Below are 17,849 nucleotides of genomic sequence, written 5' to 3'. Positions count from 1 at the left end.
ATGGGCGCTTCCGGCTTGTTTTTAGTTAATATTGATGTTCTATAGATGAGAAGTTACGGGGCAACAAACCTATAACAAAATCATAAAGAAATCTTTTAATTAGCTTTATGTAAGATATAAACATCGTCAAATTCCATAGCTATGGGAACTAAGCTTACAAAATGAGAAAGATATGTGGGCAGTTCAGAAACTGATATATTTCCAAATCAAAAATTTCTATTAATTTGGTGTCGAATTAGAGGCGCGTAGTGTCTATACTTTCCACATATGAGATTTCTCGATTGTCTGCGACTATTTTATGGCTAATACCAATATCTAAGCAATGAAAGAAAATCGAGTTATGAAAACATGGGGTTGCCGAACCACGACTTTTTGTTATTTCTGACGTTAAATTACCTTTTAAGAAGTTTTGTCGTGAAGCTTTGATGTCATTGTGAAACCTCTACATAGGAATTGTGTAAACTATCTTTTGATATCACTGATATTGTTAAAGATCAAAGGATTTTATTTCATTTGCCGACCTACCTTACCCCTCCCAGTCTATTTCTATATACACTGTTTTCCGATTTTACGAACACTCGTAGATCAAGTATGATTTATTTATCCGCAGTGCAATCTTTCATCAATTCAACCTTGGTTAGACTCTTATCTTATTTCAGTCGTACCTCACGGACGCAAATTTCCGACATCAAGCAAAAAATTAATTCGGTTGTTGACATTATAGATTGAGAAAATCGTTCATAAAAAATTATTCTAAAACTTTGACGCGAAAAGTGCAAACTGCAAGAAAGTACATTTGTTACTACGTATGCCACATTAACATGAAAACTTTTACATAAATCTAATATTATATTAATACAAAACAAAAAACAAAAACAGGTTCGCTGATATCAGACTACTTCAAGAACGGGTTCCCATTAAATGCCGCTACTGAGATGTAAAAAATAAAACGTTGAGTGGGAGGTGTAATTAATATAAATCCATTTTTTTTCATAAGTCTTTTTGTAAATTTATAAGACAAATAAAAATTACAGATTATGAAGAAATCATTCCTAAATTATAAGCGTACTATTTCATAATAAGCAACACAATATTATCTCTTACGGTCATGAAAAAAACTTTGAGTTTATAATGAATTTGATTAATGAGCGAAACCTATAGTAGCAATCTGAATAATATGTCAGTATAAGCCACCAATTTAGCATAGGTAGAAATAGGAATTGTTTACGTTATTTTGTTGTTTTTATCCGCTAGAAAAATTGGAATCAACTACTCTAATATATCGAATGTCTTTTACACTGGCGACGAATAAATGGAGGAATCATGATTTGTCCGTCTGATTTCGATCTTTCATGTTTCTTCTTTACAACCGCAGTGTTAGAATGTTTTCCGATTTGACGGTATGGTATCGGGTAGGCAGTGTATCCAAAGAGAGACATTCGTCTGACTGGTTCTTGACTCCTTTCTGCATAATATAGGATCGAACTATTAAAGATTTAGTTTGATATTTTATAAAATTCGTTTTCACGAGCTCACTCAGATGAAAAAAGTTTCACATAGAAAATCACGAGGGAGTTAGAGGCGGGCCAATCCCAAATCGTACTGAATTTCATGAAAACCTTTTGATATAAAAGTTTGTTGTCAAAAGGATGAGACCAGTGGTTCAAAACCTTTTCTCAAGCGACCCAAATTTTTGAATAAATTTTGAAAAATCTCACGACCCAAGGACATGCTCAAATACTAAACGGCATGTAGTAATTTTATATAAATAATCGTTTTTACCTAACATTCATTTTCCTAGAAATTACCCCAAAATGGGAAGGCTGCGCTTGATCGCCGTCAGCAAGTTTTCAAAATGGTGGTATGGATTTACTTAGAAAAAGGAATGCTGCCAAGTTTTCACGAAATCAATTTCCCAAATATACAAGTACTATTGAGCAACACTTCAATACAAAATATGGAATAAACAATAAAATTTACTAGAAAATAAAATTAGTAACTTTTGTTGAAAAAACAAGCGACGAAGGAAATTTTACAGGCGATTCAGTCTTGGGTCGCGACCCTCAGCTTGCGAAACACTGAACTAGACTAAAAAATTTACATATTTCTTCGTCAGTAATAAAATTACAAAAAAACTCATTACGACAGCCTAACTCACCGTATGGTGACCCATTGTCTGTTGTTGACGATATGCCTGCACCAGGATTCTAAAAAAAATATTGATAAGAAAAATAATTCCATGAAAATTTAGCAATTCTCTTTCTTAAAGAAAAAATATATAGTGATTTTAATTCATTTAAATTGTTAAATTGTTCAAATAATTTTATTAAATGGTTGATGACTGAATTTTCATTTGATTATTCTTATGGGCTAATAAAAATTTACTCGGAGCGTGACAATGCCCCCATGTTGGTGGTTGATGTTTGGTTAATACAAGAACTAAAAACTTCTTATTTTGAGGTACTGAATATACACTCCTGATTTTTATAAATGTCATTAACGAACAAAAGTTATCAAGGTAATATATTTGGTACTCCCGTAGTATGTGTACCAGATTAGGGTTAGGACATAATTTTATTCCGATTTTTACTTGTTTTAGTTTTATTACGAGTTCGAGTTCGAGTCTCTGAATAATACTCAATGCAAGCATACGCTCAATGTAATGGAATGCATCAATAATCGGTATAAAATGAGTTAAATTGAAAGTACCTTGGATCGCCCAGAAATTGTGTTGACTTCCAAGGATACATTTACGCCATCAGCTTTACTTTGTTCTTCAGAATCCGTTATAGGCAAACAAATGATAACTATGATCACTGCAAAACCAACCGCAGATGCCAGTCCAGTCAAATAGAAAGCCGATGAGTAAGTTTCCGTTCGATCGGCCAGCCAACCTAAGAGTAACGTTACAAAAAATAGAATCCATGCATTTTGAGGTTCATGGCTGTATGTAAACATCAATGGAAATTGACAAGGATCAATCAGCGAAATTCAGAGGTACTCTCAATTTCGAAAATCTCGAGGCATTTACTTTTGTAATGCAAATCGCAGAACATTAACAATGCGGTAATGAACAAACTTTTTTACCGTCGTTTTATGATAAGCTCCAAATGCGGGGAGAAAAGAGCCATACGGCGCATGATACATAACCCTCCATACTAACCTGCAGTAGGCGGTGTTAAGAGAACTGACACACTGGTTATTAGTAAAAAGAGTCCAATGCCTTTTGAAAGACATTCAGTTCCTACAATCCCCGCTAAAATTGAGAATGCCAGAGCCAGAATTATTCCTAAAACAGAATCATCGTTTTATGTTCCAGAAAATGACTATAAGAACAAATAAATGTAGAAGGTGAACGTGGATAACAAAGAAAAAAGAGTGGAAACATACGGGAACTGAGGACATGTCTTGAAGAGTATTTTAAAACACTAGTGAATTAAAACGCTCACCTGTACCGAAACCTTGGCCCACTGCATATACAATCAATCCGTTGTATGTCGTCACAACATGACAAAAGAAGCAGTTGACCGAATGAAAGGCAAATGCTGCAGCATCAACATATAATATATTCACATTTGGAAACGCGCTGACCCAACCAGCAAATAAACTAGATAGAAATATAACATATATAGCAATAAATGACGTCCACAAATCAATGGTTACATTTTATATTAACTGAAACCATTTGTAAAATTAAAATTATTGTATAGTTCTATATTTTCATAAACTATCATATTTTATCATGCTATGTAATTCATTCTCGCAAAACGCATTCTCGCAATATTGCAATAAGGGTGACACCCAACGGTCTAGTTAACGTTTCCAGTATAATTATGTGGGTGCCATATATGCGATATATAGATACATTTTTGGTCCTCTTTAAAAACGCAATGGTTTTTCACATAATGGATGCTTATGTAGGGTCTCCTCCGGAATGCAAGAGGGGTAAACCTCCCACAAAATTAGAAAAATGTATTCAAGTTACAGCATCATAATATAACAAACCTGCTTGCTATCGAGACTGCTGATGAAATCGAAACTAAAACAGACGAATCCCACAGATTAAATCCAAGAGAAACTGCGTGAGGAACGAGAAATAGTGGCGCTGTAAAAGCCCCAGCACCAATGCATACACCGTTAAAACAGAAGGCAATAAATCGAACATTCTTCAAAAGTCGTAAGATGCTAGACTCGCTTGATATCTGTTGATGTATAAGCAATATATATTTTTCATAAACAATTACAAAGTTTTGTTCGGATTTCTAATTTCTTCATTTTATTAATTTTGTGGGGCTGCTATGAAAAAGCACATATACACGTTTCAATTAATACAGTAATTTAGGTTATGGAAGTTGATTGACAGTTCTCTATCAATTTGCATATTTGTTATTTCCAAGGAAAAGCTCTATGTCGCCAACTAGCGATTATGTCAAATGGCGACCAAGCTATATATTATTATCTTTAAAATTAGCAGTTGCCGAAGGTCGATATTTGATGAATATAAGATTCTTGACTTGCAAAATGTAAATCTAAACACCACGATTTACACAATGAAGGCTTACAAAACGCCTAGAATGCTGTTATGGAATTTGTGGTAATAACATGTCTTTGTTCGCATAGAAAATGCCCCATAATAGTACTTCACGTTATACAAAAATGTTACCTCGTCCGATACATCCTGTGAACACGACTCAGGCAAATAGACTATTTCGTCATCATCATCGCAAGGTACGAAAGACGGATTCATCATACAGCTGTCGTCTATTGAAGTTTCTTCTTCTAAATAAAAAGGCTACGTTACGGCTCATATGATCAAGATTGACGAAACGCTATAAAAGCTCTATAGCACTCCAAATCCGAGTTATTCAAAAACCCTGTTCCTCTATATCGATTATAGATCCCGTTTTTGGATCGGAGAAATTCCGATTTCGATTTCAAATAAAAAATGACTGCGAAAGGGAAAATTATGATTTTCCACTTCGATTCCGGAGAGTTTTAAAATATGGGAATCTGAATCTTCCAAGTTATGTAACATGATCATCATCAAAAATTAGATTTTAAGCTTTTTTTGAAAAAAATATGGCACCACCTATGCACCAAATAAAACATATATACCTGCTATAGTCCGAAGCCTATTTTTTTCTCGACTTGTAGAACATTCTTCTTCTTGTTGCTCTTTTTTAGGTTTGTCTAAAAAATAAATCATGAAACTTAAATTAATAGTTTGCTACAAAACACTACACTTATCTATGGAAAAGCTACTTCACGACTAGAACCTTGTGACGCAAAATAAATTATAAAAAACTATCAAGATAACAACACTTAACTTTCACACATTTATTCTAGATTTTGCAATATGTCTGAAATTTCTCAGTTTTGGGGTTTTATGCCAAACGAAATGTGAAAAAAAAATCATGAAAAAAATAAAATTAGAAAGCAATTTATTATAATGGAACTTTTAATGCACCATTATTACAGACAGGTGTATGATAAGAAACCCTTTATACAGACTTTAAGTCGCCATTGGTCTCTCATAACACATACAAATTTGAACACACGTGTACAAATAAAATTACCGGTATTTCACAGTAAAAAAAATATTTCAACCTCTGTAAATAGATTCTAGTATTCATACCTTTGATATTACTTTTCGTTACACATGTTTCCTTTGTCTGAAACAAAAAAAAATCATAAAATCGGTTAACTATCGCCAAGGGTCGAAAGTCTCAAGTTGATTCAGTAATTGAAACTCGCATTGATAGAGATCACAGTGTGGTAATTCCTTTGCCTGTCAATTATGACATAACAATTCGGTTTTGAAGCTTGATCAATAAATATGATTTTTAAGACATAGAATTTAGATCTTAAACCGAAATGAAGGTGTGATATTTTATTATCTATCCGGCGAAAATGACCGGATTCGGCTATTTAAAATAGTCAAAAACCGACTCATGCATTATAGATCTCTCTTTTTTATATATAAACTAAAAATAAATACCTCATCTGGAATGCACTTATCTTCTGGACGCAACATGACCATTCCTGCTGCACATATATGTAATGTTAAGCCAGAAATCATCAAAAACGCTCCTCTCCAACCATACATGTTGTTCAAAATCTAAGTATAAAGATTAGAAGAAATTTTTAAACACAAACATATATATGGACACAATAAATACGCTTTGCTAAACTAAGCAATTGCTAAACATCAAAGTTACAAATTTTGCCAACGATATCGCCGATGAATAAATTAATCAAATTCTGCAGCAAGTTGACTTAGGAGTTTGTATATATTTACCTCAAATAAGGGCGCCAGCACGAATCCCATCATGGGCCCTCCTACGGCAGATAGGCAATAGGCAAATGATGAGTTTCTTCGAAAATATTGTCCTACAGCGGTATTTGCAGATACAAAAGCACAGCCAAAACCAATACCTAAATTTAATTAGATACTTTTATCAGCTAGTTTCGATAATAAATTCTGTTTTATTTTTTCCATGCTAGTCGCTATGGCTATATTTTAATATTATTTATATTCGGCCATTGTGATTTTATTTCAGTTTTTCATGCACCTGTATACAGACAACAGCAACGGTAGTGGGTATAGACTCCTCCTTTCAACGCAGTAGTTTTAAACTTTGTAATAACCGCGGCACGATTTGTAGGTCAGTATTCCACATTGTGGACAATGTGTAAACGTTGTGTAGAATAGATCACAGAAAGTCAGAAAGTAATAAACCGGCCCTGAAAGTAATCTTATTTATATTGCTTTTGTATAATCATTATTTTTATATTGTACGTTTGTATTTTTATCAGTAATATTTTTTCCGCTTCTGTAGTTAATATACACATACATATTTATGCATGCATTATACCCTACTGAAACAAGAAGTAGAGTGCCAGTTTTATCACTAGCTAAAGATTCATTTAGTATTTAATAGCAAACGGCAAACAGCAAACAAAATTAATATTAAGTACAAATCATAACAGTGCATTCTTTCCTTGAATATTCTGATACCTGTTATGACGCCATTCCCGATATAAATGAAGGCGATATGTTTAGAAAAACTGGTAATAACAAATCCTATCGAGGCAAGTAGTCCTCCAATCATTACCACTATCCGACAGCCATATTTTTCACACAATATGCTGCTTACTGGTCCAGAAATATGCAAAACTGCCAAGTTCAAAGAAAGCATCCAAGAAATCTGTAAAATGTACAAAATGTGACAATTTTTGCCCATTCGCGTCAGTATTAATAAATTATATCATCTAATCTAAATCAATCGCCTACATGTGAAATATAGTGTGAAATATGGTGAACAGTCAAGTATGTTATTGACAACTCTACAAGTGCCAAATCTACAGTGTTTAGTTCGGCTTAATATTACTAGAAGGTATTGTCATGATTAAGATTACTGTTTCTGGTTCACCTCGTGAACAATTGCATAAAAAATATAGAAATAAATGGGAATTAAATTCATTCTCGCGTTTTTTCAAATAGAAAAGATGTCTAACAATGCAAATGAAATTTAGTAAATTTATACACACCTGACTACTGGTAGCATGGAACGCGGTCTGCATCTCAAGAAAATAAACTGGCAACGCTCTCATTGTTCCAAAACACAATCCTTCCACCATGAAACAAGCAAACACGACAACCCATCCTCTTGCTCCGTACTCGGAATGGGTGAAAGACAATTTTTTGAACGGCTCGTTCCTTTCTAATGTCGGAGAATGTTCGCTAGAAGTTTGCTATTAAATTTGGAGAGATGCGTGGTTTCAAAAACGATCGTCCGTGAACACAAAAAAAAGTAAGAACGACAAAGTGATAAAGACGATAGAAATGTATCTGCCCTTCCTGTTGTTTACCCAAAATTTTATAATTGTGAATAATTGCGAGGTCAAAAGGGGGTTTATCGCTGAAATTGTCAATTTTGCATCTGGTGGATATTATTGCCCTAGTGTCAATATATCGGTGCATCGTTCTCTTATATTATGTGTTAATATAAACCTAAGAGCAGATCGAAAATCTGAAGGCTTGGACACGCCTATCTTGGAGCCTCAACTTGTGGTTCCACTTTGGTATGCGTTTAATCCCATGAAGATATTCTCATAGAATTCAGTTCCTAACCCTAACCCTGTCATCGTTGAGTTGACTATACCATTGAAACACTCACTAACTTAAAAACATTGAACAGATCTTTGTAATTTTTTTCTTATGATTACAAATTTGGGAAATTGTAATAGTAGCAACCATAACTTACTACATGCTTTCAACTCACAAACACATGAATAAAATCACTTACAAATTTTACATCACTTGATGATACTGTTGGAATGTACTTATCATAACGTTCCCCACGTCCGCCTCCCGTCCTATAATAATATAATGATCATTTTTATAATTAACATTAATTAGTACATAAAAATGTGAGGATTTAGGGACTACTAATTTTAATCAAAAATTCGATCACAAGCAGGGCACCTCCCCATAGTGGCGTACCTATAATTTTGTGGAGGGGGTTACTGAAAAATTGTTACGTCATAATATGATGTGATATTTTGCATTGCAAACAACGAGAGTAAAATTCATAGTGATGCGACGCGAAGTTTCGTGAAATTTATGATGTCATAATGGAGCCCTTTATATCATCGTAAAATGTTCTATGACGTCATAAATTATTTTAAAAGTTACCATAAAATAAAAAAAAGTTTAGTCACAGGCAAGATACAAACGCTATTTACGCAGGTGTATTGGATAATAATAAGTTGAATTTAAAACAATTCAAGACATAGCCAAAAATTCGACCAGCACGCATATCTTATTGTTGTACACATATCCTGATAACGCAACTTGGGCCGTCGAGCGGAAGGCGACGAAGTGTCGAGAAGCTTTGGCAGTGTGCTACATACAAATCACGAAACATTCCAAAACAATACGCTGATGTTGTAACGTCGTCATACCAAGGTCTAATAAGGTCATTACTTATTTCTCAAGTCTTAGTGCCAGTTGAGTTGCCACCATTTGAGTTTTCGTTGTTCATTCGACTTTTTCCTCTCTCGAGATTTAAGGCTGATGTTACTGTGCTTTTCGAAGCTTTCCTTGAAAACGATTCCCAGCTGTCCGGTATGACTTTCTCTGTCGTGATGCCCTTCACCTCATCTTTAATTAAACATTTACTAATATTTGGACTGACCCACTTTCTGCATCTTCAGCTCAACCACGATTCTCAGATATTTTTGTACTTGTCGATATGTATCTTTTGTCGTTGTCTTCTAAGTCCGTCAGGCCTGTTTTGTTTTAATTGCTTAGCTTCACTGCCTCTGCCATATTTATATTTTGTGAGTCTGGGCTCAGTCTATACTTTTCCTACTCTACTGGTTTCCTTCATTGTAATCTCACTTCCCCATATTAACTGTGGGCCATATTGCCGTCATACTGACACTTGGCTAGGGCTGGGCATTTTCGAATACCTGATGATTTCAGAATCGAATCGAATAATTTTTTCGAATCGAATCGAATCTCGAATACTTGGAAGGTATGATAATGTATGTAACTTTCTTATCATTTTAGGTCCTCCAGACACATAAATTACTGAAAACATAAAATACATCACTGACAATAAAAAAAAAAAGTTTTCATCAATACCTCAATGCAGAAAAGAGTCATATGTCAGAATTGTGTTGGAAAAATATGTTTTCAATGAAAAAAAATTGAGAAATTTACCTCGACCATTGGCGAAAAGAGTAAAACAAGATGGCGGCGATTCGAAAATTTGCTCTTAACCGATTCGAATAATTTACTATTCGATTCGATTCGAATATTCGATTCGAAATGCCCAGCCCTACACTTGGCCTCTTACAAATTTACTCTGTTTTGCCGCTCCCTCGGACCTTATGACATACAAGATAAGGCTAAAAAGAAACGGGACTGACGTCACAGATTGCGCAACACGATTAACCATCGGTAATCAACACTTTTGCAGTGTGGCGTAATATGTGTTCTTTGTTTAACAGCTGTTTTGACATAATATCGCAATTATTTTTGCTTTTCAGGATCCATAAGTGAATGTGATAAATTTCTTGTTGAAAAAAAATGCTGTGCGAGGTCTGATTGAGTTTTTTGGCGATATGGGGTTCAATTAAAGAATGACGACTGAGCAAAGAATTATTATTAAATTTTGTGTCAAACTTGGAAAAACGGCGACTGAGACGTTGCAGATGTTGCGTGATGTTTATGGAGATTCTTCCATGTCTAGAACAAGAGTTTTTGAATGGCACAAGCGATTTGTGGAAGGCAGAGAGGATGTGGAGGCAGGGAGGAGGTCAGGGAGGCCTTGCACTTCCACTACGGATACCAACATCGAATAGGTTTGGCAGTTGGTTCGCAGTGACCGTCGCTTAACAATTTGCGTCATTGCTAACGAAATTGGGATAGACAAAGAAACGGTCCGCACCATTTTGGTTGACACTTTGGGAATGCGGAAGGTGTGTGCCAAAATGATGCCAAAGGCTCTTGAGTTGACTGAGGAGCAGAAAGCTCAACGATTGAATGCATGCCGAGTTGACATGAATTTTTCCAAGTTTGACACAAAATTTAATGTTAATTCTTTGCCCAATCGTCATTCTGCAATTGAACCCCCTATCGCCAAAAAACTCAATCAGACCTCGCACAGCATTTTTTTTTTTCAACAAGAAATTTATCACATTCACTTATGGATCCTGAAAAGCAAAAATAATTGCGATATTGTGTCAAAACAGCTGTTAAACAAAGAACACATATTACGCCACACTGCAAAAGTGTTGATTACCGATGGTTAATCGTGTTGCGCAATCTGTGACGTCAGTCCCGTTTCATTTTAGCCGCACCTCGTATACTCTGTTTCCTCGCTTACTCTCTTAGTTTTTCAATTACACTCTTCGTTTGTGTACCTTCTTTCCCTGTTGTGACGTGAGAGCAACGAGGTGAATATATATTAATATAAAAATCGGTATATTTTAGTCGATACCGCTAAATTACGGAATCGGCAGAATGACCTATATTGAACCGCTTATTGAATCAAGTATTCAAGATAGGTGAATATTTAATAGTTTTACTGCCTAGTTTTTAGTCAACGATTGGTGGGCACCCATCGGTGGGACTAGTTCCTGGGACTGCATCCCCAGAAGCCACCGCATCAACCTTGCCTTGGTAATGACATAGTATAAACATTAATAAGCTATAAGAGAATAAATTAATAAAATAGGTTTTAAGAGTTGACAATGGCAGGGTCTAGGAAAAAAATTATTATGTAATTCAGTCCTCTCGCTCAAACCCTCTGACGTTTTGAATTCAAAGGTTTCGTTAAGAATCTCACTTTCTTTTGTTTAACGTTATACTGATAAATAGAAATATCATTCAGTTCCTTTCAAATATAAAGGCCTACGATAAGAACAACTATGAGTAGTAAAAATAAATACAATTCTTCGATTCGTGTTGTTTGGATAAACTAACATATTATAATTTTACTGTTTGGCTCAAGATATAAGGACACTGTTGGGGTACAAACTGCTTAATTAATTCAAAATGTATTTTTTTCTTAAATAAAATTAGCAAAGTCATTTATTCAATTGTCTCTGATTCTTTAACCTTTTCATTAGGAACTATTCTGAACAAGACTAATTTACCTGATTAAAAAATAGAATAAATTTCAATTTCAAAAACTTTCAAATTGATAAAATTCTGAAACACGCATTTAAATTAAAAACTGAATGATAGTTGGATTAAATATCGAGGCTCTATCGTGGATTGAAGGCCCAGGGTTTAGCATGCGCAGCCCGCAGGTGAATCCGGAACTACTCACAAGCAATTATAATTTAATAATATCGTTAATATGATCTAGTGAATTCATAACTATTGCTCTTTGTGTCATAAGTATCATATGAGTACACTATGTTAGTGACTTGATTGAGTAAATCTTGATCAGCTTCAGTCAATTACACATTGGAATCAGGTATCCATGGCGACTAAAAATATCAATAATTAACAAATAAACAAGCAAATTTACTGACCTGTTTCTGTTCGATAGGCTAACAACTCCTACGGATTGAACCATGTTCCCCAACACTCACCCGTATGGCTATATGTAATATAAAACACATACTCACGTGAAGTCGTATCTTTTGCGTCGTGCGCGTATTTTCATGTTGGATGGGAGAAGAGTTTCTGGAGTAGTATAACGCTACGTTGATTAGTGTTTAATACAACGAACAGTCCGATCTTGTTCATTTATTTGTATATTTATGGACTTCTTTTTTTAGGCATCGTTAAGATAAAAAAAAATCCCACCAAAAAGGTGACGGCTCAATATTTTACCATCATTTTTATCATGGAATACGCATTGTTTTACATGTTCGTTGTACAATACAAATTCGATCCTCGCGTCCTGTCATGCACAGACGCGAAAAAATTCGTCTGCCACTGACAACTGCCATTTACATTTGTTTGTTACTAATCGATGAATTTGATGAAGCTTGTAATGCAATTAAGCTGGCGGAATCTGAATACAATGATTCGTGGCACCAATGTAACCATAACTCAACCGTCGCTCGTACAAGTCTCAAATACGACGTACAACATTGGTTCCTAACCTGGGGGCCTACAATACTAAACAAAAAAAATTAAGTATTACCGTTTGCATATTTTTCGTTAAAAGTTTTCCCTACTTCCATTACCTGATATATAGGTTTATTTTACAAGGTGTTCTCATCTTTATGGAGCATTGTTCGATCATAATGAGATTTGAAATCAACCAATCAAAATAACAATATAAATACCTCCGTGCTGCGCGAATTGTAACCTTCGTGGCCGGTTGGCGTGCCATCTGACCTGTGGATAACGGTCGAACCTGTATACCTATAACTAAAATTTCACAAAACTACGCGATAGCTGTTGTAAATGTATTTATTGTAGGCGCAAAAAGAGTTATTCAAATCATACTATTCCAAAGAAACGGAAATGGGACGACAATTACGTTGCCTTTGGCTTTGCCAAAGTGAGTCTAGATGGCCTAGCCCTAGAATGTGCGCAATGCTCGTATTTTTGGAATGATAAACACGGTGCCATGAGTGATAAAAGCCTCCAGAAGGGAACCACAAGCCATAAACGCTCGGGAACCACTGATCTACAAGGTTGTAAGCCGAACAGTTGATGAAATAGGTATGAACAACCCTTAAAAGTCGTCAATTTTGTGCAGAATATATTAAAAATAATCGGATATGATTCAAAGGCATTTCGTTATAGTGTTATTACTAGAGATGTATCGGCCATTTTTCGGACTACTGTTATCTTGTCTGTCCTGTAACCTTAAGATGATGATAACATGGTATCTGTATCGGTTTTCAGAAATATTGGTATCGACGTCTTTTCGATACATTGAACAAAAAAATTCAAGTTTCAATTGGGTCCAGTTTATATTTTTGATTTCGTGTCGGACTCAAAATCCAAAAACATAGATCTATGAAAATGGATGGCCAAGCGCCACGATTTCTTCAAATCTTCGTAAAAGAAAGACCACAGGCCCTCATTTACTTACATTAAAATTCACTTTCTAATATAAGTTAAGACAAAACTAAAAACAGAAATGACACAGATGTGTGTAACATTTGATATTGTTTTTTTGTTTTGTTATTATTACCAATGTATTTGGTTATATATTTCAAGTAACACACAAATGAATATATGCAACATAGCGAAGTCATGAAAATCAGAAGCAGAGTATTGAATCATAAAGTTTCACAAAATAAAAACTGTAACAACTTATAAAGGTAATACTGTTATGAGTAATAGATATGAACCACTTAGCCTCGACGGCATAATATACTATAGTATAGAGTCTAAGACTGACTGTAGCCGAAAACCCGGAAATTCATTTAAAGATAACTGTGTTGATTGTCGGAGACATTGATTGAACTATTTCGGATCTGTATTAAAGCAGTGTTATTTATCTGGATTTGAAATTATAGACTTCGTTAACTTAAGTCAAACTTGAACAGAGGTGGGATTTAGTAAGTTAGCTTTAACATTATATTGCAGGTCTTAGCCTACATGCAGTAGTTCTCTCGATTTCGACTTATAGCCACCCTTGGTCCAGCTCCAAGTAGTCGTCGTACACCGAAATCTCTTTTTGAATCTTAATGACGTTACATCCGTTTGAAGTTAGCCATGCTTTCAATTCATCGCATTTGCCTTTTGCGTGTGCTTTGTCACCATCATACAACCTTAACGTGACGATTCGGTAAATCCCACCATCATTGGCCTTTTCGCGCAAAGCCGATTTTGACATCCTCGCATTTTTCTTCCACTGATCGGCGTTCAGAATCTTGGAGTGCAAATTCTCTCCCTCCTCTCTATTCGCCAGGTGAAGTTTATAATGAAACTCCCAATACTCTCCTTTCGACTTCGACGGCACAAAATCATCTGGGGCGTACGACAATGGCTGCTCAATTTTCTCTCGAATCGGCGTGAAGTTATTTTCTCTCGCTGCCTTGGAGAACTCGCTGGCCGCCTGCAATAAACATACATATAGATATGAAACGCTGAACTGAATTCTTTTGGCACTCCCAAGCATAGGTGTATCATTTATATTTTGGAACCTTCGACAAGAAAATAACTTCATAATGACGGAATTGCATTAGTGGTGCAGTTACGACAGCGAAAACACTACAAAAAAGAATGGACAGTACCTTAAAGAATTTTCAATATCTTTTTAACTGGGATAAATAAAAATAGGGGACAGGCCAGTGTTTAGGGCATTTTGCCGAAATAGAAAGTATTTCGTGTATTTTCTCTACAGTTTGATCTGCCTACTGATGCGCTATCGTATTTGCCAACATTAAGTGGTCGTGGAAAACTTGCTAGATTTGCATCTATAAGGTTCAATTTGGGAACTACTTAATTATACTAATCACAGTTCTGAATGGGAAGTTGAAGGTGATCAAGGAACATGTCCCTTTTATCAAGTCGATCATGAAGAAACTCGCAATTTAGCACAAAACTTCTCCCAGACTCAATCATACTAACGTGGGTTCATTTGTGCTATAATTCGATTAAACTACATTTTTGACTACAGCTAGGCAAGACCTGTAACAAAATACTATCCAACTCCAATTTGAAGGATCCTATCCAAATCTTACAGCTAAGCAAGGCAGGGTGCACTTGATTAAAAATTTGAAGTTTCGTGATTTTAAAAATGTTTTAAAATTGCTATTTAAAACGATTTATCTAGTTTCGAATCAAAGAATTATAAAATAATTTATGGGTTGATTTTGGCCCTGCTATTCGAAATTTGTTTAATTCAAAGTTCGTTTTTGCTACAATCGATTTACTCCTTGTTCGAAGAAGGCCCTAGCAATTAACCATCGGTACTATGGAGACACAATGGTTCAAAAATTTTTTTTATTTTTGTCTGGCGTTGCTTACACAATATTTTTACTTCACTCTGGATCGGGTCAGATGGTGGATATGGAGCCTAATGCGGGATTTTGATATACTGTATATGTTTTTCTTATTGCATTACGTTTTTTACGATTTAAATAGTGCCCAGTGTGTTTGTGAGATAAAGCTATTATTGCAATCCAGTGATGCCTCATTTTGTTCACAACTATAGAACTGAATATATTAATCTTAGTTATTGAGAATTGAAGTTTCGTATTTTTCTCTTAAACTTTCGTTTTTACTGTATTCAAGATTGCTGCATGAAGCCATATTTTATCATTAAAGAGATTTTGCAAGCTTAAGCTATTTTTAAAGCAATCTTAAAAAGCGCAATAATTTGCCAACAAATTTAGATCATTTATGTTTTGGGTAAAATGCTTTATAATTAACTCAAGTAGGCAGGCGATTTATTTTAGAAACATTTTTAAAACTGTATCGCTTTAGTCGATACAATATGCACAACAAACACACAACCTTCTCAAAATTCGGATATTTAGTATTAGATAGAACTGATATTGTTCCAGAAAATATGAAGCAGATGATATGTGATGATTTGCTTTCAAATTATTAGTAGATAAAGTAGAAGCGTATTTACAGAAGGTCACCCATTCAATATATATAATGTTTCAAATTTCTCTTGAAAACCCCCGTCCCGATTTTTAGGCTACTCTCGCGTTTGCTAAAAATAAGAAAATTGCGTCACTTCGCTGGTTCAGGTTTTCCAGTCTCATTGCGTGGATAAATAATTCAGTAATTTTAAGCGAGCTTGTGCTTAACGACCAGCGTTCGTTCACGATTCCTTTTTTACTAATTTTCTATAGTTTGTAAAGAGTGGTAAAATTATAAGACCATGCTATACTTTAAAAACATTTTATAAATGAACCTCATTCTGCAATACATTGGTGCCGCATATTTAACACGAGATTTCATATCAAACACTTTCGGTTAGAAGCACTTGAAAATAAACCATAATCTTAAGTTATTTTTCGTATTCAACGTTTGCTCAGTCGGAAAAGTACAACTCATTTTAATATTGTCCAGTGACATAATTACTAGATAAATATTTATATAACAAATGTATGCATGTTTCATAGCCTCAAAAATGTGAAAGTATATTGGCCTAAGAAGATATAGTTGTGCGACTCGTACCCTTAACAGGAGTAACAGTTTAGGACTACTGCGCATTGGACCTTTCAGCTAGAATCGACTTCCTTGTTTACTTCGTGACATTGGCCAATTAACAGGATGCAAAAGTGACGTAACAATGCTCCCTTTTCGCATCCGCTCAGACATTTTTCTCACTCAGACAGATTTCAAGCGTGGTCGTAAACATTACTATATTCGTTAGTTTTCAGTTGTGTTTCGGAAACTTAAATATAAATCAGATAATTCAATGGTCTTCCTAGGGACCTAGGAGGTCTAATTTAATTGTAGTGATAAAAAAAATTAGTGTAGAAATATCTGCGATAAACTAGGCTAAAATTCTTTACCGGTACTTTTAAAAAACAGATTGTTGTATGCGATGAATCATAATGATGGTTTGAAACACAAACCCCATTTTACAAGCGCCAACTCGCAAAAGCACTCTTAAAATAGCCCCGACAATTTTGCAATGGTAAAGTATAGGAAGAATTTTTCAGGGGTGAAAGGTCCATAGTTGGACAGCGAATAGAAAATAGACAAATAAAAGCTTAGTACAATACACAAGAAAGAGAGGTACGACACAACGAGAATATGTATGAAAGTAAGTTTGAGCGCCAATAATTCCAAATTCTAACGATGGCGACATAGGGTTTTGCATTGAGTCTACAATGCCCTCATTTGACACAACAATCCGCTTAATACACACAGCGGGTATGAGAAGAATCATAGAGTAAAATGCAAGTGCCCAGCTTGAAATAATACTGCGATGAAATAAACACCAAATCGACCAAAAACAAATCATAATTTGATGTTTCTAAAACCATTATAAATATTTATCCCAGTCCAGGAAGATGATTGATAGGATATAAAAATAGAAAATAGTAGTTATTTACTTTGAGTGCATCGTTGAAGTCTCCTGTCACCCATTTACTACACATTAACTGCTCATAATGTTTAGCAGTTTTCGGCAATTCAATTAAAATGGGGTGCGCTTTTTGCTTCCGACAAAGTCTGGCAAATGTCGCCTCGTCTGCGTTTTCTACGGTAACATGTATTTCGAACATGGCGGCTTGGGATCTGTAATCTGTATAGATAGTTGTGTCAGAGAAACCTTTTATACTTCCCGGCAGACTTATTCTCGAAGTTTCAACTGTCGAGCGGCTTATGTAACGTGGCGTACGCTGACACTCGGTACAGTTCCTAAAACGTCATTGGTTAATTTAATATG

General features: G+C 35.0%; 2 protein-coding genes across 2 annotated transcripts; both read right to left on the bottom strand.

The window, feature by feature from the left end:
• Positions 1-581: 581 nt before the first annotated feature.
• Positions 582-12,368, bottom strand: LOC120347101 (monocarboxylate transporter 2-like). Its single transcript, XM_039416945.2, has 15 exons — positions 12,151-12,368; positions 8,310-8,379; positions 7,552-7,755; positions 7,019-7,208; positions 6,299-6,435; positions 5,999-6,118; positions 5,636-5,672; positions 5,116-5,190; positions 4,664-4,779; positions 4,006-4,202; positions 3,450-3,607; positions 3,164-3,289; positions 2,710-2,894; positions 2,159-2,207; positions 582-1,465 (listed from the first exon to the last, which is right to left on the bottom strand). Exons 1-15 carry the CDS (start codon positions 12,186-12,188, stop codon positions 1,275-1,277), a joined length of 1,893 nt encoding a protein of 630 aa, XP_039272879.2. The 5' UTR covers positions 12,189-12,368; the 3' UTR covers positions 582-1,274.
• A 667-nt stretch (positions 12,369-13,035) lies between these two features.
• LOC120348324 (uncharacterized) lies at positions 13,036-17,640 on the bottom strand. The gene is made up of 2 exons (XM_039418444.2): positions 17,515-17,640; positions 13,036-14,549 (listed from the first exon to the last, which is right to left on the bottom strand). Exons 1-2 carry the CDS (start codon positions 17,557-17,559, stop codon positions 14,115-14,117), a joined length of 480 nt encoding a protein of 159 aa, XP_039274378.2. The 5' UTR covers positions 17,560-17,640; the 3' UTR covers positions 13,036-14,114.
• Between the last annotated feature and the right edge of the window lie 209 nt (positions 17,641-17,849).

This window comes from Styela clava, chromosome 1 (genome assembly GCF_964204865.1).
Source record: "Styela clava chromosome 1, kaStyClav1.hap1.2, whole genome shotgun sequence".
Taxonomy (NCBI): Eukaryota; Metazoa; Chordata; class Ascidiacea; order Stolidobranchia; family Styelidae; genus Styela; species Styela clava.
Note: the sequence above shows the minus strand (reverse complement) of the source record. Positions and strands in the feature narration are given on the sequence as shown.

Bases quoted from the DNA above. Each gene is read 5' to 3' on its own strand.
- LOC120348324 (XM_039418444.2), bottom strand. From the start codon at position 17,559: ATGTGTAGTAAATGGGTGACAGGAGACTTCAACGATGCACTCAAA. The intron at 14,550-17,514 runs GTAAATAACTAC...TGTTTATTGCAG, and splicing joins ACTTCAACGATGCACTCAAA to GCGGCCAGCGAGTTCTCCAA.
- LOC120347101 (XM_039416945.2), bottom strand. From the start codon at position 12,188: ATGAAAATACGCGCACGACGCAAAAGATACGACTTCAC. The intron at 4,203-4,663 runs GTAACATTTTTG...ATACATCAACAG, and splicing joins CACAGGATGTATCGGACGAG to ATATCAAGCGAGTCTAGCAT. The intron at 3,290-3,449 runs GTGAGCGTTTTA...ATTCTGTTTTAG, and splicing joins GGGCCAAGGTTTCGGTACAG to GAATAATTCTGGCTCTGGCA.